At 35.0% G+C, this 22,232-nt stretch overlaps 2 protein-coding genes across 4 annotated transcripts in view; both read right to left on the minus strand.

Annotated features, from left to right (window-relative positions):
* LOC126965631 (NADP-dependent malic enzyme) overlaps window positions 1-22,232 on the minus strand; it is a 282,485-nt gene that overhangs the window by 222,113 nt on the left and 38,140 nt on the right. The window contains exon 12 of one of the 2 annotated variants that reach the window (XR_007729572.1): window positions 18,259-20,652. Coding sequence is in view for 1 of the 2 variants with exons in the window: in XM_050809302.1 (XP_050665259.1) it covers window positions 20,492-20,652 (161 nt within the window). In the remaining variant the exon portion in view is untranslated. Of the gene's footprint in view, window positions 1-16,155; window positions 20,653-22,232 lie in introns of those variants that run through there. The other variant, XM_050809302.1, reaches the window with a different exon arrangement.
* Window positions 2,988-15,078, minus strand: LOC126965633 (NADP-dependent malic enzyme-like). Of its 2 annotated transcripts, none has more exons than XM_050809305.1 (13): window positions 14,976-15,078; window positions 14,590-14,740; window positions 12,544-12,702; window positions 11,800-11,981; window positions 10,960-11,140; window positions 10,537-10,665; window positions 8,999-9,181; window positions 8,037-8,259; window positions 6,507-6,637; window positions 5,612-5,782; window positions 4,972-5,095; window positions 4,016-4,175; window positions 2,988-3,186 (listed from the first exon to the last, which is right to left on the minus strand). In XM_050809305.1, exons 1-13 carry the CDS (start codon window positions 14,993-14,995, stop codon window positions 3,165-3,167), a joined length of 1,836 nt encoding a protein of 611 aa, XP_050665262.1. In that variant the 5' UTR covers window positions 14,996-15,078; the 3' UTR covers window positions 2,988-3,164. The 2 variants fall into 2 exon arrangements, with proteins under 2 accessions (XP_050665262.1, XP_050665261.1); XM_050809304.1 differs by having other exon boundaries at window positions 6,507-6,649.

A 22,232-nucleotide genomic window follows, 5' to 3' on the forward strand; every position in this document is an offset into this window, starting at 1 on the left:
TGGTAGAAGGCCCTAGTACTCGTATATCTTTTTTGGTGATAACGTATTCGGAACATATATTTTTTGATATAGAAATAACTATATATTTGCAATACAAATAATTCACTGACATATGGGTTACTTAATTTATATTGCAAAATAACGTGTACCGGGTCATTACTTCTAATAATATAAATACACTGGCCTGCAAAAGTAAGTATCACACTTTTAAAATTATTTTTTTTTCTTAACTATAGAAGGTAGAGATTTAAGATTAGAAACGTTTTGTTGCAAATTTTATAGGCTTTAATTCTTAGAAACTAAAATTATACATTAGTAACATTTAACATTCTAAAATGTATTACGTGTTATTTAATTTTTAATAACTGGTATTGCCTCCTCGAGCTCTGATTACAGCTTCGAGCCGGGTTGGTATACTGAACACTAGGTTTCGGAGCCGATGTTGGGGAATATTCTCCTATTCTTCTACCAGGGCCTGCTTTAGTGCCCTGAGGGTAGTAGGTGGTGGTCTGCGATTTCTGACTAGCCTCCCAAGCTCATCCCAAGCGTGTTCAATCGGGTTGAGATCAGGACTTCTTGATGGCCAAGCCATCACGCTGATACCAACCTCCTGAATATACTCTTGTACGATATGAGCCGTGTGTGGCCGGGCATTATCATGCATCAACATCGATCCATCACCCATATTTGCTAAATACGGCCCTGCATACTCATTGAGAATCTCTTGAGCATATCTTTGCCCAGTGAGGGTGCCATTTTCTATGGCTACTAGCTCTGTGCGACCTTCTGAAGATATGCCAGCCCATACATGTACACTGCCTCCACCGTATTGGACTCTTTCTGAGATACAGGCTTGAAGGTATCGCCCACCAGGTCACCTTCACACTTCGCCTTCCATCAGAAGTGTAAAGGGAGAATCGAGACTCATCTGCAAACAAAATTCTTGACCATTCTTCTTCATCCCACTGCATGTGTTCACGGGCGTATCACAGTCTCACTACTCGATGCTGTCTCTCGAGTTTTGGGCCACTCGCTGGTCTTCGGGGTTTCAAATTTGCTTCAGCAAGTCTTCTTCTCACTGTACTGTCACTAATGTAGTCCCTCCGGGTCTGAAGTAGCTGTTGCTGGACTTCAACTGCATTTTGGAGACGATTTCTTAACACAGTGGAAATAATATAACAATCTTCTCGGGCACTGGTACACCTGGGTCTGCCATTACAAGGTCTCCTCAGATGGTGTCCAGTCTCTTCGTACCTTTGCTTTACCTTCTGGATCGTTTGTACCGTCACACCCACCATTCTTGCAGTACGACGCATACTGATGCCTAGTTCCAGAAAAGCCATGATCCTAGCACATTCTTCAACTGAAAGAGGCATGATAAATAAATGTTATGTGCTTTTTAGCATAAATTTTTAAAACAAGACCCATCGATCTTGAAAAAAATTTAAAACAAAAAGAAAAATGTGGATGGTAAAATTGTAATTCGGAAATGTTCACTTTGAAAAAGGAATGGTTTTGTTTTTGAAGTTTTTTTTCAGCCAATTCTTAAAAGAAGGTTACCGACTATAAAGTTTTTATGTACAAAATTAAATTCTCTTTGGAGTCCTTTTTATTTCGAAAGTATATCTTGTGAACTTAAAACGTTATCCCAATTTTAAAAGTGTGATACTTACTTTTGAAGGCCAGTGTAGTAAAGTGAAGAGCCTTACGAACCGCTAGCTCTTCCCGCTTTCATTGATGTGTAACTAAACTGTAACAAAACATGTGAGAGAAAAGAACATCTATAACACACGGACTAGAAAGAAAATAAGATCTCCGTGTCACCTTACATAACAGTGTAGCACCAAAACAAGCCGATTAACGTGTAAATACATAGCCCCACGCACACACACTACTACAGGCCAATAGGCGGACATTATGATAATTGTCATCGTCTGTGACAGATCAGTTTGCGTCTCAATAAAATATTTTAAAAATGCCGTCGTGCGTTGTGAAAAAGTGTAAAAACGACACTATATAAGTATTTGTGGCCATATATGATTATTAATTATTATTATATAGTAACCGCACCCACACTAGCATAACGGTGCTTCACTTGCTAATATCACGGCTCAGAGTCCTTCTTTTTTTACTCGTCCGTGCTATAACATAGATGTTCAGTAAGATAGAAAAGAAAAGCGAATCTATTCTTACTGTAACCGATTTTGATTGACAAGCAAATAACGTTCACAGTCAGCCACGCTTGACATTAACCCATTATTTGAACATTAAAAGAGCTAACGCACACATTGACAAACATCTATTTAATATTGTCTACTACGTTTTTGTATTCTATGTCTATAAAAGACTATAAAACTGAGGTATTTCCCAGTCCATATCATATGGATACCTTCAAACACCTACCAGTACCATAAACTATAACAATATTATAGACAGCTCTCCTTCGAACTTCGCTATCATTTATCCAGTCAATATGTTTTTCATTAAAATAAAATGTGAAGTAAAATATCTTTCATACGTTGGCCATTACCATTAATTTTTTGTCAATCTCAATTAGTTGAAATGCTTCATCGTTTATTGATGGTGTATTATTTTCCTTGATTGTTACAATTGGTAAGTAATGGTATCTTAAAAGTGTACAAAAAGCCATTACAAACAAGGATGGGATAAATGAAAAGAAAAAATAAATAAAGAAAATCCATTAATTAAATTGGATCAAAATAACATATATGAATGTCAAAGATTTTACTACCACTTCGGAAAAGTTAAGCTTTTATGAGAAGTAGCACGAAACTCATTGCCATGCTTATATATTTTCAATATGGCACCTATCACAAACGACCCGTCACGTCACGTCACGAACGACCAACATCGTGATAATTATTAGACCACATATCTGGTAATTAGATAATAAGAAGCTTGGGAATTATAACTTTATTATTATAATACAAACTTAATATAAAACACAAAATAATAAAACACAAAACTGTATAGGAAACTGTGTATTGTAAAAGAAACTTATATAAAATAATAAAATGTTCAAAACTTGTAAATTAATATATTATATCAGATTTTCGATCTGTTATTTCCCTCCCTCATCTTGTAGATTGATTCTCAAATTCATTTCATGTATAAACTACTTACATAGATAATTATTCATTTGATTATCTTGGAGGTGGAGTTGGGCTGAAAGATAATATTATAAGCCGTTACATATATTTGATAAATAGTACGTGTGCTTAATACATATGTTATTTTTATTATAAAAAAGAAGAAACGAGCATGTTAACTAAATAGAAAGAGTATGTGAAGGGATGAAAAATCAGTATGCCTTTTGCTTGTCTACTTAGCGGCACCTATTCATCTAACCTATTTCGGCAATCTTGACCAGATCATGGGTCCATTTTGTGGGGCACCTAACACCGGCGTCTTCCAGTACGTGGTCTCCATTGTAAGAAATTACTGCTCTAACGGCTATCTATGCTTCGAGCTATGTGAAACAGAAGTGCCCACTGCCACTACAGTTTCACAATCATCCGGGCTATGTCGGAGACCTTTCCTACTCTCCATTTCTGAATAGATCATACAGGGAAACTAATTATGCCAACATCAATATTAATGATGATATATTTTACTAAACAAGATAATAATATCATGAAATGTTTGAATTGCAAAGAATTTTGAGAAATTCAAAACATTATGAAAGCAACGCAACGACAACAATATTCAACGTTAACCAATCTCTGCACTTTTTTGTTCATTATTGTGAACTATGACGTCATAGTTCACAATTACCAAGCGCGCCAAAATCTCGGACAGGCTTTTAAAGTGTCAGCGTCGATTGTTAATTTGAAACTAAATTTAAAAAAAATTACTTTGCTGTTAGATTTTTGTATGTATTGCGAAATATAGAATAGAAACTTATACAAATTCCCTAATAGATTGTAACAAAAATCTACTAAGAGGCTAAGACAATAAAGTAACGTCATACGTCAATAAGATTGTAACAACTTACAGTATATCCTTATATGCTTCTTCTACAGTCTTCACATTAACTTTAGGGGGTTTGGGATACTTAAAGAAGTTCGGTAAGCAACTGTGGTAATTCAAATCATAAATGTTTTCTTTCACGAACGCTTTATAGTCAGCAGGCTTTGGGTGAACAGTCGCAAGTCCTGTGAATTAATAATAATTGAATGCTATATTATGGCTACTATGTGTATCCCTGTGTGCAACGTGCAGTCCACAACAGCGGTTTATATAAACACAGTGGAGCCGATCTGCCAGTGCAGCAAGCAAGCAGTGAGGTGCCTGTCTCTTTCGCATCATTGCATAGAAACAGTCAACACGGGCGAGTGCTCTGCCAACTGAGCTAACCGTTAGAGTAACGTATCATCATAAAATCTTGTATGCTTTGTTCTACTTTACAAATGATAACCAGCTCAACCCCAATATTTGCATATTAGGAAATTGACTTGAGATGAGAGAGATGAGAGTTGAACAAAGCATAAAGATTTTATTGCGATAGTTCATTGGAACGGTTAGCTCAGTTGGGAGAACACTCGCACGGAATACCAGAGGTCAACATCCTGAAAGCATTGTTGTACTAGAACCAAAGGCTGCAGGTGTAGAATGAGGTGCATTAGGCCCTGAGTAATGAAACGCCTAAGTACGAGTACCAAATTCGCAATGGAACAAGTCGGTACGACTGCAGACGGAGAAGGACGAAGCTCTCCTATATTTCTCTATCTTATCCGGTTCTCTGTGGAGGAGTTGAGTTACTGTTTGTATTTTGACACATATACTAACATCGAAAGTTCTTTTAGTCGAAGTACCTAATAGTTTTTTGAATTGAGCTAAACGTAACAAAGAAAGATTCGTCCCCGATATGGACCGATATGTTTTAGCAATTCATATTTAATACTTCTAGACATGTGAAACAGTAATTAATTAAATAAATTAATATAGTACCTTTCTCGTAAGCCATCTGACAAATTTCAACGGCAATATTGAAGGAGACTTTTGTTATATCAGAAAGAGGAGGGTATATTCTTCCGAGAGCTAAATCTGATTCGCTGACAGAATTTGCGACGGTCTGGAAACAAAGGATTTATTTTACTTTCACGTGCAACCAAACTTACGGCTGAATTTTCTTTCTCTCTGTATTTCTACGTCCACATATCAATGCAATCCAAAAGCTAGCGGAACTCCTGCAAACCCTGATTTTACAGGAAAGGTTGGCCAGATTTAGTGATCAGATTCCAAGCTGACCAGCAAGGTGCCAAGGTGGCTCGTTTGTTCTTCAATTACATTTAAAAAAAATTGAAGAAATAATAATATATTTTAGAATGATATTCAAACGTTCTATAATTAAAACGTCTTGATAGAGCCTCTTTGCCTTACAACTCATGAAAACAAGCCATGTTTGTTACGTTTGTATGCATGATAGCTACATCTTACACTCACGATATTGTATGTCACTTTTTTTAATGTGCGTGCGTTGGTGAAAATAGAGTTTAACACAGTTCGCCGCTATTTTAATCGATGTGTTCATAGCTGTCACAGTCCATCTATTTGTATAATTAATCTAAGATTTAAGCAAGCTACTTACTCTAGCTGCCATAAGAAACATGACATCGGTAACACATTTTGCTTGTGAAGCAATCACACCAAGCGCTAATCCAGGAAATATATACGCATTGTTTCCCTGTCCTGTATGGTATTCCTTCCCTTTATATTTAACTGGAGCAAACGGCGATCCCGAAGCGAAAATACATCTGCCCTGGCGAAAAATTGAATCAAAATCATCAATCAAATCTTGTAAAAGAATATTGGGTCACAATAATAAATTAAGACTTCATATTAACTACTTTAATATAATAATAACTATTTCGGTCACAGAATAATGTTCAGATATAATAGTTATTTATTGAATTATTGGATCTGTCAGTCTCTATAGGCCAGTGCAGGTATAAAATGGCATGTGGAGAAAAAGAACGAATTTCTTTTAATAATTGATTATTATTGGTATAAATATGTTTGTTGTTTAAGCTAAAGCCTTAAAGGTTGTTTTAAAGTTATCGTTTTTTTCTAAGGAGATATTATAATAGATAGCACACGACCTGCCATGTAAATAAATTTTCTTTTTTGTGTTTAGAAGTTTATGATAAATATTTTTTTATTTTTTTTTTTACTACAGCTTTTTTAATAGTTGTCGCTGTCGAACAATGCTGACCGCTTGAATACTTGGGACCGATTTGTGACGAATCCAAACAATTACTATCCGCAATCTATTTTAACATGCTTTCTTTTTTATTTAACACCTTTAATTCGTGTAATGTACCTATTGTATGTATCAATCAAATATTTTCCTTTCTTTCTTAATATAACCATCTTTTTGTAGACATTATCAGTATTCACGTAAATAATATGCTTTTTTGATAAATAGCCATATTAAAAAAAGAAGTGTTTTAGTACTTTTAAACGCACACAAGAATATTACTCACTTCGGTATGAGTGTAAGCTTGTTCGGCCGTACATTCCGCCTTGCTTGTTGGATTCGATAAGGCAAATATGACTGGCCTCTCGTGGTTCTTAGCCATTGTTTTCAAAATCTTCTCGGTAAAAGCTCCACCAACTGTCGAACAGCCTACACAATTAGTTTATTAAATTAAAATTATAGCAGTCTTAAAAACCTGCTGCGCATCATAAAATACAGAGCAGGTTTTGTCATAAATATAGGCCATATTCTACAACCTCTAAAAATCGTCATTTTATTAGAAATCTACCTTTTGCGTGCTACGTCTGCGTTAGATTTTTGTCGCGCTCCAATTTCGGGATGAAATATACCAATAAATGGCAGCGTGTGTGCAACATTTCATGATAATAAGTGGATTGATTAATGAAAAAAAGTGTAATAAACAAACTTACACTCACATTTATAATAATTATTATATCCAGGATGTTAGAGATAATTTGTCCTAATTTAACTATTATTCGTGAAAATTTTATGATTGAAATTGAAAGATAACTGAGGATTTATAATCTTTTCTAAAACTATGGGTAGTAGGTTTTTCTAAACTAGTGTTGGGAATAATAAATTTAGCAACTATGCTAAATTTATTATTCTCAACACTAAATATCCTTTTTATCTACGATAGACTTGAGAAAAGAAGTTAAACCTCGCTTATTATTAACGATATATGGGATATAGATAGCATAAAACCATTTAAAGAGCTACCATTGATTTCTATGGTAAATTAGATTTCAAACGCGTGGGGTAAATTGGAACAAAACTTCTAACATTATTTCACGTGTACTTTCAATTTGCACCTAAAGTATTCTAATTTCGACTCGATTTTCGAGGACCATACAATTTCAATTGAAATCAAACTTTGTTAGTTTTTCGGTTTTACATAAATAAACCCGTTTAAAATACGTTCGTTGCCTATCAGAACTTTAGGAACTATCAAATTGAAATTAATTGATTGGCTTTTCAGTCAATCAATAATTTCTTTGGCAATTTATCCCGCTGCAGTAAATCAAATATATTTAAATTTTTAACAGATTTATGCAACATTGACATGCTCAAAGTATCGACGAAACTTTAAGATGCGTCTTCTACTGCAATCTCTGGTAGATTGCAATAGGAGATTTACTAGATTTAGTAGATATTATGTGTGGGCACCACATAGCGGCACCACAAGTTCAATCAAAATACCATAGCGGTACTGCATTGTAATGGGCTGTGCGTATCACTACCATCAGACGAACGTCTTTGTTCTGAACAACTCTAGCATCGCCGTCGTAATCGTAAATACCGTTATAAACATCTGGAACATCTATTTATCAAGCTGATAAGCGTTCGGTTCGCGACAAAGCTCTTATGACTCCACTGATGTATTAAATGAGACAGGAGATGCTGTTACGATCAGATGACCCGTACGGTAGTCTACTTAATCCTATAATGATTTAAAACTGGAAAAGTAATCACTAAAAAGCAAAGCACTTATCATATAAGTAGGAGATTCATTTACCAATTAAGCATGTAGGTTTGTATATCTCAACACTCGCTGCAAAATCCTTCGTGGGTTCTAAATCTCTGCCGAATTCCTTCGCGTGTTCGGGTACACCAGTCTCCCGTTTAGTAGAGAGGAGACCATCAACGTCGAACATAAAAATGCGTTCTAGAGCATCGCTCTTTTGCATTCCGCTGTCCACCATGGCTGCTACAATTAGACTTGCAATTCCAGTAGCGGCCTGCAAATAATCTTATAATAATTAATTTAAATTAACTTTTAAATGGAAAAAAATCGCAAACAGCAAACTAAGCGAAATCGTCAGTATATCAACATAACATTGTATCAACTTTTCCCGTGCTAGGTAATCGTGACGACCGCTGTCTTACACAACTAATATACTGAGAACCAAATAATTTTTGGGACAAAACAATACATCAATATATCCTTTGTATAATGTTGAACTAGAATTAGTGTGACTTTCATTTTTAAATAGTTAAATTTATAATTATCATAATTGAATGTCATTTACCTCTTTTGCAGTGCATCTTCTTTAATCCATCCTCTCCCCAAACTCAAACTATTTCAAAGAATTACATTCACCCATTGTTATTCAAAGATTTACCAGTGGGACAGAAAGATCCTTTGCACAGAAAGGCGGCTAGATTATGGGTACCACAACGGCGCCTATTTATGCCGTGAAGCAGTATTGTGTAAATATTACTGTGTTACGTTCTGAAGGGTGCCTTAGCTACTGAAATTACTCGGCAAATGAGACTTAACATCTTGTGTCTCAAGGTGACAATTGTAGTGCCGTTCAGAATTTTTGGGTTTTTCAAGAATCCTGCACTGCATTGTAATGGGCAGGGCGTATCAATTACCATCAGCTGAACGCCCTGCTCATCTCGTCCCTTATTTTTATTAAAATTCGAAATGTTTTATATTTTTAAAACCATATTAAACAAATGAATAATACTTACAGAGCCAGCACCTAAGAACATGTAACTGTATTCAGTAATCTTCTTTTTCGATATCCTCTCAGTTGCCAAAAGTCCAGCCACAGACACACTAGCCGTGCCCTGAATGTCATCATTGAAAGTGCAATATCTGTCTTTGTATTTATGAAGCAGAGGCGTTGCATTTATGAGAGCAAAGTCTTCAAACTGCGAAATTAAATAGTTCTATGACCGACCAAATTCGTTCGTGTCACGTCATACGGGGGGTCATATATAAGGGGTGGAACTTACAGTTATAATTATTTAGTTTATCTCAGTCATAGAAATAGGAATGTTGGTAATTCCTTGCAGGTAGACTGTCGACTCTATATAGACTGTCGACTCTACATACAATACATTGCTACGTACGCTTGTAACGCTCCGATTATTGAGAGTGATGAACAGCAATGGTGAGTGAATAAATTAGAAACCTTATAGTGAACAATGATCGTTATATTTGATTTTAAACAGCAGATTACTTAAAAAACTTACAAGCCGTTTGGTTGGTATAGTTAGTTTGTGCAGAGTTTCCATAGTTAGTATAACTACAATACACCACATTTACGCGTCACGCTTCACTTCCGCCGTTCCATTGAATACTAAATCACTACTCACTAGAGGTCTATGTTTTTTTACTTTCTTACTTTCAATACCTTCTTATTTAAATTTCTAAAGGCTTTATCGGAATATACCTATAACTTACTTATAGGTACTTCCCCCAGGCGGATAAACTGTATGAGTATCATGGACTAATTTTCAATGCTATAAACAAATACTATATTTACCCCCTTATTCATAATAGTCTGCTAACTTAAAGCATTGCTAATTCTCGCTCTGTCTTCTTCTATTGACCTAAGTCAGAATGATAAAAAACACTCCTAAGCGGCTGTTTAAAGTTAGCGGACCATTATGAATAAGGGGGTTAGAATTCAAATTTAAATATTTTTATTCAAAATAGGATGTGAAATCACTTATTGAAAGTCAAAAAAACTACCACCCATTCCAAAGTGAATGCCTCAGGCCTGAGAAGAATGGGCGCAACAAACTCAGCGTCATGTTTCATAATAATATTTTATGATCATATTTTCATATAACAAGTACAAGCAATTCGAATTATATTTGATGTGTATTTCTCTTACTTCAATTTCAACGCCAAATCTATATATAGGTATACGAATTAATACCTATATATACATATATACATATTGAAACATAACATTAATTAATTCATCTTCGCTTATTTTCTATTTAGCAAGGTCACGATTTCCTGATTATCTATATTTTCATGAAATAGGAGGACAAACGAGCGTACGGGCCTTCGGTTCCTGGTGTTAAGTGATCACCGCCGCCCACATTCTCTTGCAACACCAGAGGAATCACAGAAGCGTTGCCGGCCTTTAAGGAAGGTGTAAATCAGGTCATCTTTCTGATAAACATCCTTAAATAAGCGTGTGGTCTAAATGTGTAACACTCGTGTTATTCGAAGAAAATACAATAGAAGATATAGATATTGATTTATTTACTTGTAAAAGAACATGGGATCCAAATTTTTTCACGCACGCAGCCATAAATTCTGCTATAAAATCATCATACTCTTTTCCTCGAACTCTCTTTTGACGTAATCCAATATACAACGGATCTTCTAGAAGGGTCTGGAAATCATAATTAAACAAGACTGTTCATTGCATATAGAATCAAAAAGTTAGCAATCCTATTTTAATATATGGGATAGGAGTAAATGCGTATTAGCACTTTTTTTACAATAAGATTTTACAATTTTTTTGTTTATTAATCTATTCCTAATTGAAATTTACTATTAATCAACGTTTGATTTCAATCCGATGTTTTAAAATTTTCGTTACATAGACACATCAGCTAGTAAAAGCTTGTTAAGAACACTCAATTTCTGTATATTATTATAGTATAACAGATCGAAACCTTTTTACCTGATTGTCCGTACCGACGTCTAATGTTATGGGTAAACATTGATGAGGAGGTATTCCAGCCAGGGCAGTATACAATGCCAGTTTCCCAACAGGAATCCCCATCCCGTACGCGCCCAAATCTCCAAGTCCAAGAATCCGTTCTCCATCGGTAAACACAATAGCTCTCACGTCATTCTCAGGCCTACGTAAAAGATATATTATCTCAATAATAAAATAATAATATTTGTTGTCGTGAAAAAAATTATCTATGGTGATGATGATAATTTCAATTACTTACCTACACACCAAACAACGTTAAATTGATTATGCAGATCATCCCTTTAGTGCTGATAGAATATAGTAAACTAAAGAAACCAACTTCTAATTATATATAAGGTATTAAATGCATTCCATTCCATTCCAACCGTTCACCTAACTGGTGATTGGCGAGGTATCCAATTATATATATACCAAATACTGATTGGCTGGCGCAGTTCGACACGAACGAGGTATCGCATTAAGATAGATACGTCGATACAGACTTATTCCGATACTGTCACTGTATAAGCAGATTTTGGCGTGTGATATCACACCAGAATAGCACACTTCCATCTCGTTCCGTGAATGTCGCAACAGGCGACTAAGGGATACATAGAACGTAACATCTTTCCTTAAAAGCATCACCATCAACTGCGATCGCCAACCCGCCTGTCAACCGTGGCGATTTTGGCAAAACCCCCTCAAAATTAATGCCCCCCGCAATGAGCGTCTTCCGGCCGATGTTGATCATGAGCAGATTATTTCGCTTTAGGTAGATCATCTGTTTGTTACAATAAAAAACTAAAAATAAAGGCAACTAACCAATTTTGTAAAATGTTCAGAACATGGCCTCTGTCATTAATAGTAATGAACAGCCCTCTCGGTTTCTTGTAGATGAGTCCAAATCTCTGACAAGCCAAGCCTACAGTTGGCGTATAAACAATCGGCATATACTTGTCAATGTTCTGTGAAATTAGACTAAAGAATAATCTTTCATTTGTATCCTGAAAAGAGCACAGCACGTCACAAGTGTATGTAACTAAACTAGGTATATTATTAAACAATTATTTTAGCTATTAATGATGGGGAAGGTACTGAAAAGAGACGCGTTGGATGAACAACATCGTGGCTACAGAATGTCTGGGAGTGGACTGGAAATATCTCCGTCACACAACTGTTCCGCCTCGAACTACATAACACTTATTTTAGGTTACCTTTAAGTAATAGTGAAAATCTGCAGAAAATTTGTAGAGTTTTGGGTCTAGTAGCATTGGAAAGCGGTTTTTATTTAAATCAGAGTTTCTTTAGAAAAAAGGGGGACAAACAAAACTCCAGGTGTCCCGTTGGAATTATCGCCACCGCTTTTCGCCAAACCGGACCAATTAATTGTTGATAACCTTTAAGATATTTGAGTGTACGCGCTTTCACTAGGTACCTACCCATTTCAAATCCACATGGAAATACTGCGACAGGATTCGCAGTTTATGCAACTTATTATACCTATTTCTATATTTTTCAGAAATGGACTGATGCGATAGTTTTTTATAGACAGAATAAGATATTTACCTGTAGTTCCACTAAATATAGATACTTATTGAGGTCATCTTTATATCTGTCTATCGATATTCTGCAGATATTTAACTGTTCTTCTCGAGTTTTAAAGTCTGCAGCTAATAGTCCTTGTATACCGAGTGCCTGCCGTTCCTCTAAAGTAAATGCAAGACCCTATTGAAAAAATTTCACAGATTTAAATGATGTTAGAGCGAAATGGGTGAGTTTGTTTGCATAATATGTGAAAAGAAGAACTTGAATTATTGAAGGTGTGAACGAACTGCAAAAGATGCCAGATGATGGCATTAATAAAATAATTTGTTGTGATTTGTGGAAATAAAGGAACAACCGCAAGCAAAATGAGGGCACAAACTAGCTCTCTTTTCTGGAAGTGTCAAAGCCTTCTCCATATTTTTTATAAATATATAATCACAGTGGTGTATTCAGAGATATTTTTTCGTGCAAAAAAATTTATACTTAACCTTTTAAGTAAATGCATTATAGCTGATTCTTGGCTTCTTGTCTTCCAACTACAAATTACGAGGTGTGTTCAAAAAGTAACGAGAAATTTTTAAATTTCGCGGGTTTGGAGAGTCCGCCTGTACAAAAATTTTTTTATCATGTTGGTACACATGCCCCTGAAGTACGATAAAATTTTCAACAATATTCATTGCATACTTTTTGAGTGGCAGCCGCTAACGTTAGACGTGTTTTTCGAGCTCGGCGATTTTCGTTTGTGACAAAAATGGATCAAAGAATTTGTATTCAATTTTGCGTAAAAAATGAAATAAAGTGAAGTGAAGTTTGTAAAATGTTAACAAAGGCATATGGTGAGTCTGCTATGAGTAAAGCAAGGATTTACGAGTGGTATAAGCGTTTCCAAGATGGCCGCGAAAACGTTGAAGATGACGATCGACCCGGACGCCCAAGCACATCAACAACCGATGAAAACGTGAAAAAAGTGAAAGAAATGGTTATGAACGATCGCCAAATCACAATTAGAGAAGTCGCTGATGATATTGGCATATCAGTTGGCTCATGCCATGAAATTTTTTCGGATGTTTTGGGTATGAAACGTGTGGCAGCAAAATTCGTTCCAAAATTGTTAAATTACGAACAAAAACAGCGGCGAATGGAAGTTGCCCAGGAGTCGCAAAATGAAGTAAATAACGATGCAGAACTACTACAACGTGTTATAACAGGTGATGAAACATGGGTTTACGGATATGATGTCGAAACTAAGGCTCAATCGTCCCAGTGGAGGCATTCTGGATCGCCAAGACCGAAAAAGGCTCGACAAGTGCGGTCGAATGTGAAGATTATGCTCACTGTGTTCTTCGATCTTAATGGCATAGTGCATCATTGCATCATGAATTCTTGTCACAAGGTCAAACAATCAATAAGGAGTACTACCTACAAGTTCAACGCCGTTTGCGTGAAGCAATCTGAAAAAAACGCCCGGATTTGTGGCAAAACAATTCATGGCTTTTGCACCACGATAATGCACCTGCTCACACTTCATTGCTTGTTCGTGTTTTTTTGGCCAAAAACAAAACTGTAACGATGCCTCAGCCTCCATATTCGCCAGATATGGCTCCATGTGACTTTTTTCTATTTCCAAAAATAAAGAGAACATTAAAAGGCAGTCGTTTTACAAGCATAGATGACATTAAAAGCGAATCGCTGAAAGAGCTAAAAGCTATTACGAAGATCGAGTTTCAAAAGTGTTTCGAGGATTGGAAAAGGCGTTGGCACAAGTGTATTATATCCGAGGGGGATTACTTTGAAGGGGACAGAATAGATATTGATGAATAAATAAAGATTTTTTTCATAAAACAAAAATTCTCGTTATTTTTTGAACACACCTCGTAAATATATTTTATTTTACCTAATGTGCTTCCGAATCACATATTTATGTTATGGTCTTGCTTTAGCAGACATCAATCAGATCCATAGAAAAAGCTATCACAGATTTTGAGCTGTACTTTTCTAATAACAGATATCGAACGGCTACTTATTTGAAAAAACCGTACTAAATATCATCGATGGAAAAATAATCACCTTATTTAGTCTGGGATCTCTCAAATGGTCTATTCCTCTCACCATGTTAGGGCAGATGTAATTTCCCGTCGTTTCATTAAATTGCCGACTTTGTATGGTTCGTTCATGTTCCTTTTGTAAGCAGAAGCCCAGTTTTCTTGATGGCCTACAACTAATGAAACGAAACATTAAGCAATCTACTTACCTATTCATTGTGTGATTATATTGTGCTAGCAGGTCATTATAATCTACAACATGCCCAATAAACAAACAAAACAATGGTGTCAAATGGACTCAAGGATCATTCATATCGATAGACATGTTGCATTCAATTAACATGCCGTGATATATGTAGTCCACACTGACTAAGCAAAAGGGTATACGAAATTTATATATTGTTTACTTACACAGCTCTTCTGTAAAACATTTCTAAAAATTGTATAAAACATTTAAAATACAAAACATTACGTTTTCTTTAGCTTTTGACGCATTATCAGATTTCAAGAATTGGGTGTCTATGATCATTTTGATAGAGTTTTACTTTTTTATCACTATAGAACTTAATTTTTCGGAAGGAGTTACAACTTCAACAACTGGTGTAGAAGTTTCCTTTGAAATTTTTAGCATTTCTCGAGATTACGGAACCTTTATTTCAGTGCGTATTAAGTGTGTAAGTAGGTGGGATGAACTTAGTAGTAGAAACTCACTTATTGAAAGTGATACAAGAACTAAGTTTATTACAAATATATAAAACATTACTAGTTGTTATAATTATTTTGTCTCAAAATTGTTGTTGTCAAAATATTTAGTTAAATATTCACATAACATTTCACTTGTCTTATCCTTCACGGCGCTACCTCAACGATCGTGTTGATCGCCACGAGTCGCCCACTTTTTTACTGTCGGGTGATCTCCATGAGACGACGATCATCCCGTCAGCATATCGTTGGGACTCGATACGGAAACGAAGCTTGAACACGACAAATCAAAGTTCTTTATTTGGCAGAAACAGTTATTACAAATTTAAGAGTAGGCACATGTTTCGTATCAATCATGCAAATATTTGAGGGTTTTTTTTATTTTGGTAATGAATTTAAATTTTCCTTAACCAATAAACTAGCCTCTAGTATATAAATTTCGGTAACAGTCAGTATGTTTAAATTTAAAAATAGTGGTCTGCTAGTGGACTCACTGTACTATTGTTTTATTGAAAGTTCATTACCATCAGCCGAACGTCCTACTCGTTCCCTTATTTGAATTGAAAAAAAGATGGCGCGCTCGCAGAGCTCTCGTAGCGCAAGTGTCACAAACACCACGTGTAAGACCAGACATTATACTCACATTTAACAACGCGTCGTATAAAGGCACGTTCTATAAAAATGTATAAAAATAAGTGGTATACCATACTATTAATGTATTATACTAACGTCAGTGCGATAATTTAACAATGGGTACCATGATATCGTATATTATTCGCTCGTGGAGGTGGCGCTTTACTTATTTCATTAGACACAGCATTCAAACGTCAATGTAAATAATTTGTGATTCACCTACACTTTATAACGATAACTCGTTATTAAAACACTGTTTGGTTCGAACATGTTTAATTAATAACATCTATTCATATTATATTATTTAACAATTATGATTACGAACATACAATAACATTTTATTTGAGAACGTCTCACAAATAAAAAAAAAACTTTAATAATTGACCTAAAATGCACTTAAAGTAGAAACCCTGGTAACGAAACAAATACATGAAACGGAACATAGATTAGTTTAAGAACAGAGATGACAAACAAAACGTTAACTACAAACTCATGTTAGTTTAATACAGTCATAATATTATCTAGATCGTCACAGCAACATAATCACATGTATCAATAGACACAAGCTCTAAAATAACTTACATTTTTAACATAATTATATTAATACTTTCCAGCTATTATATTTGTTCCTAAAATACTGAAAGCAATACGAAAACGGTCCTAGTCAAAATATATTGAAACATTGCAAAGAAAATACGATAATATACTAGTGATTGAGATGTTGTACAAATTAATCGCATGGATTAAGAGCTATGTTGCACAGGCAGACATATTATAAACATAATTTTAAAATTTAATAATATAAATTAATCTTAATTTATAATAAAAAAAATACGTGCAGAGGTAAAGAATGTCAATTCTATGAACACTGTCTTTGTGATCGGAAGAAACTAATTGCAATTATAAAAAAAATATATAATCGTTTTAATAATGCTGCGGTGACTAGACTTCGATTTTAATAAATATATTCAAATGAAACTAACACACACATAATGCTTATAGCATTTTTACTTAAATCAAATATAAATTAGGAAACAGATAAGATATTAATAATACTAGTCAAACACTTAAAAAAAACGTCTTAAATTACATTAGAACGTAGAAGTGACAATAGATTTGCTATTTTAGTTACAACCTTTAGTCTCAAATAGGGAACAAAAGATATACCCAAGCGATAAGTTTAGTTGCGCTAGAGGGTGACTATGGGAACAAGTTCCGATTACAATAATTATTTACTAACACAACATTGTCTTAATTTATGGTTACACTACAGACACACACACGTTAAAATTTAATACTTTATCATACTGTTATTTATGCAAGGATGGGAGTAAATCAGTCAATTTATTAAATGCCCCTTCAAACAGCAATCAATATTCGTTGAAATAATCTGTTTGCTACAAATATTACGATTGTCCTAAAGAAATTGGTCTAAAATTGAACACCATTTGGTATAAATTACGATTGTAGTACACTAGTTGATAAAGCTTGTAATAAAATAATCGCTAGTTTCAGTTTCAAGTACATTTGTATAAAATATCTTGGACACAGTCGCACCCTACACTACGAGAAGAGATAATTTATGTTAAAATGTTTGCATTAGTGTAAGCCTTTGTTACATAAATATTATAATAAATAATCAAGTTATTAGAAAAATTCAAAATAAATCCAAAACTTTTTGAAGTAATACTTCTGTAGGCGCGTTATGAAACTATGACGAGAGTGAAATTTTAAGATGCGCGCGCATCACTGTAACACTAAAGTAACAGGGTGAAGTTGGGTCCTAAAATTTTCTGACTTTTGCGATATTCCTTATTTTTTTTTTTTTTTGCTTCTTCGTCCATTATTAGGATAGGCAAAGGATTCAAGCCCGTACAGACGTATTCGTTATTTAATAATTAATTGAAAAACCAAGCGATCGTTGCCACATTTTTACAATATTGTTCTTTCTATAAACGTAAAATAGCATGAGGAATAAATAATTTTAAGGATTTTGCTTTGTTAGGCCAAAGAAGTATAACTTCTTGGATGCATACATAAGTACACACACACTTTTTTTAATATATCATTAATGAACTTTAATATATATTAAGAAGGACATCATATCGAGAGGTGGGAAGATCAGTTGTCAAAGGATGTAGAGCTCGCGACAAAGATTAGAATAGATTAGAATGATCTAGAAGAAACGAGAAAGAAAATTTTTGATTATTTCTCTATTTACTAGGCATCTAAGAGTAATATTCATATTTAATTATGAATGAGTAGACTGATTCAAGTAGAAACTTTACTGTTACTAACTGGATGCAGTCATTACAGCATCTTTTATAAGTTTAAAGTATTCCCCTTAGATCATTAATACGTCTAGATATACCGTGACAGCTTGGAAAACGTCTAAATAAATTGATGTTCATAGTCAATCTTTATTTTGAGTAAGACGTAGATTGTCACGCACACTAAAGTAATAAAGTTGGCCTATCTTCATCGGTTGTCTAAAAGCAAAGTGCTCTATCAAGACGTAAAAATTATCTATGGTATTCCCATCAAAACACACATTATATCTGTAATAAAAATACGGAACTTGGATTATGGACGCGAATTTTATAATATTACGTACGGACAACTATTACCGTCTTGCATTTCTTGAATCACGTGTGTATATAAAACTCTTGTAAAAAATTAAATTATTACTACTGTGAAATCAGAATAAAATAAGTTTAATCTTAATGTAACATATTCTTACTCTGGTATTTTGTAGAATATTTTCGTGTACATTGATACTTTGCTATTAAAAATATTGAACTTTCGACGACATAATATTAATTATACTAATTGAAAAATGCATACATTGACATAATGATTATTTTTACATATTTTTTATAGTATTCTGTAATTTAATAATACAACAGAACCATAAATGCAGTGTAAATGTAAATTTGTCTATGGCTGAACGACAGGGCAAATAAAAAAATTAACTAACTATGGTTCTACAAATATTCCGAGAAGATAAAGGGTATACTAATTTTTTTTCTAGTAGTTTATATTTAACATGGGTTATTTTTGTATATGTATTCAGACATTGAACTTTAATCACACATCAACAACATCAAGTCTTACCTAGACATCGCATTATATGCATATTTCTGATATTCAAACCGTTAATATTATATCTGCATTGTTTTTTAATTTTAAGAACTATAATGAATAAATATCTCATATGAATTATTTGGCAGTGATCACTTTCCGTCTGACAATCACTCCTCTTTTGTCCTCCTACTACCATAAAACAGTAAATCCCATAATTCACTGACGTCATTCAGTTCACAAATATCTATAACACTTATAGAAATAGTAGTATGTGTATATTATGTGTGCAGAATAAAAAAAACTAATTTAATGCAATCTTCAAATTAGACCAATGAATGTAGCGATCGGATTACCAGATTATGAATAAAGACTTTTTTTTTGTGTTCTGGCAAGGTCGCTATTAGATTAATACTTGGTGATGAAAAAGTTTGCCCTATGTGTTGCTTAAAAATATGTGTTAGTGAGGTGTCACAAAGTCACGGGTGACTTTTGTGGGTATAAGTGACGAACACTGTCACTGATACTTGATGTACAGCCGCGTTCACCAGCCCGCAGTTACAATAGCTAAGTCGAACACGTCACAAAGGTATACAAGGTATATCGCAATGAATCCTCGCTATGCGATTCCTAAGGCTGAGAACTAAAAAGCGTACTTAGACTGCCAGTAAAAGTAAGTAAGTCCATATTTATAAAAATTGCTTTGAATGCGAAAAAATCGATAACGATAATAAGATAACGACTTAGGAAAAACTTAGACTTTAAGCGGAAAATAACAGAGATCAACAATTCCTTGCGCCAACACAGCTGTTGTTCGACATTTTAAAGTACCCGTATAATACAAGAAAATTAAGATGGTAGTAGAATTACATAAAATTGTGGAAATCAAAGGATTCAGATTTCACTAATGTTAATGTTTAGTTCCATAATTTTTTCTACATAATATTACATTTAAAAAAAAGGTATTTGGAATAATGTATAACTTAATTTTAAATAAAAAATCGTTTCTATTTTTATTGTTATTATTGTTGAAAAATAATAGTAAATGAATCGCGCCCTTAAAGTATGTCTTAGCTTAAAAGCTCAGCATAATCTCAGCTGTTACGGACTATATATACTAAATCAAAGATTGCGGTAAGCTCAACTCAGGTTTTACGTAAGTAAAGTCTTAGTAAAGTCTATGTACACTCTATAGATCTCAGTCTTTAGGGAATATCTAATGTGCTTGCAATTAAATACATTACAATATTGACATGATATCAAAAACGAACAAAAATTTTCAATTGAAATAGGCATTGCAAATTTGCCACATTATTCTCGCATATAATCCGATGTCTATATATAAAGTTCTAAGATCGTGGAACAGTAAGGACTATATTTTAGCGGGACTCCATGGTGGCGCAACCAGTCGCGTCACCGTGGAGTCAGTAAGCTACCAAACTAGACACCATACAGACACCAGTGACCAGAGCCATGACGCGTCTGAGCTGGTCGCGATTAGTCCTCAGTGTTTAGATATTCTTGGGGACAGGCTGGATGGGTCTTACGTTGAATTTTTCTTCTGGCTTCCAGTCCCACACGGCGGGCATCGAACTCTCGTAATAGTAGTTGTACATTTGATTCTCGACATGTTTCGCTAGATCTTTCGGCTCCGGATACACGGATGCGAGACCTGGAAATATAATGAAGCTATTATACAAAAAGTTAAAATATGTATGACAATACTTGGGATGTTTACAAAATATGACAGAACTACAAAATAATTATTTAAATAAAAACTCGCGTTATTAAGATATAATGATCTTCTAAGAATAAAAAAATATAGGTAAAAAAGCAGATACCTGAAATCTACATTAAATGAAAATATGAAAAAATTAATGATGAAAAAATATATAAAGTGCTATAGATAATACCTATTATACATATTGATACTTACATTATTAAACAAATTAAATATTATACGATTGCCAATTTCATAAAAAAGCATAGCAAGAGGACTTAGATAAACTGAAAAATTGCGAAGTAGGTTTATTTTATAACAGTCTCGAGCATAGGGCTTACTGGAGGGTAGGTAATCAGTCCCACTCTTTAAATTACAATAATAATTCGCCGTTAATCGGTTTTCTGCGTTCCACGCAGACAAATGGATCGAACTGATCTGTCGAAGAGGGGTGACACGACAAATGGAGTTTTTTTTGTGGTAAACGCGCAAACCTGAGTCTTCTGGGAGTTAAATTGAGCAAGGTTCAATTTACGTCATTTCGCGATCTTCTAAGAGAGGACTCGATAGAAGATACAAGTTTCTCCCGGCACTGGTCGACGTTTGCCCGAGAGAGACCTACATAGCCCGTGTATAGGGCATCACCAGTGCCGTCACCTGCATAGTAATGAATGTTGGAGGTGTCCAACACATCATTGATATGCAGAGGAAATAGTGTAGGAGATAGCACACACCCTTGGGGCACTCCAGCGTTCCGGGATTCGGGTTCAAGCAATAACCGTCGACAATGACCTGTATGATGCGCCCAGTGAGAAGCTGGAGGTCCACTTGCATAAGCTCTCAGCTCTAGCCCAAATGATGGAAGTTTTGAGAAAAGCGCCTTGTCCCATACACGATCAAAGGCTTTCGCTATATCCAGGCTAACTGCCAGGCCCTTGCTCTCGATAGCCGCCGCCCATCTAGTTTGGTATACCAGCCGACCGACCATGGCGAAAGCCATACTGTCGGTCGTTGATCAACTGGTGACCTACTAGGTATACCAAGATCTAGCAGTTAATTATCCTCTCCATGATTATGGAGAGCAGGGAGGTAAAAGCTGTAGGCATGAAGTTTGCCGGATCTGAACTTTCTCCTTTTTTGGATAGGATGGACAAGGGCTGACTTCGGTGAGTCAGGGACTACGCCTTTTGAGTATGAGTGCCAGAATAAACGCGTTAGCACCGGAGTGAACAGGGGCACACGTTGGATGATTGGAAAAATGCGATCCAGCTCTACTTCCTTACGTTCAACATACGAGACGAACAGTTTTCTGTCTGAACTATACGTCTGGCATAGAGCTCTGACACAGCGGGATGGTAAGCGGTGTATTTCCGTCGTTGTCAAGAGGCGAGTTTTAGGCAAAAAGAGTGCGCAGAAGATCGGCTTTCTCTTTTGCCGTATGAGCCCGGGTGTCATTCCTCATGTGCAAAGGCGGCACAGACGGCTAGTTGAAGTTACCAAGAGCAGCTTTCGACAACGGCCAGAACTTAAGT

This window comes from Leptidea sinapis, chromosome 8 (genome assembly GCF_905404315.1).
Source record: "Leptidea sinapis chromosome 8, ilLepSina1.1, whole genome shotgun sequence".
Lineage (NCBI taxonomy): Eukaryota > Metazoa > Arthropoda > Insecta > Lepidoptera > Pieridae > Leptidea > Leptidea sinapis.

Coding starts and splice junctions, on each gene's coding strand:
- LOC126965633 (XM_050809304.1), bottom strand. CDS start 14,995: ATGTTTTACAGAAGAGCTGT. Junction 14,741..14,975: donor ATGTTTTACAGAAGAGCTGT/GTAAGTAAACAA, acceptor TCGTTTCATTAG/TTGTAGGCCATCAAGAAAAC. Junction 11,982..12,543: donor TATATTTAGTGGAACTACAG/GTAAATATCTTA, acceptor TGCTCTTTTCAG/GATACAAATGAAAGATTATT.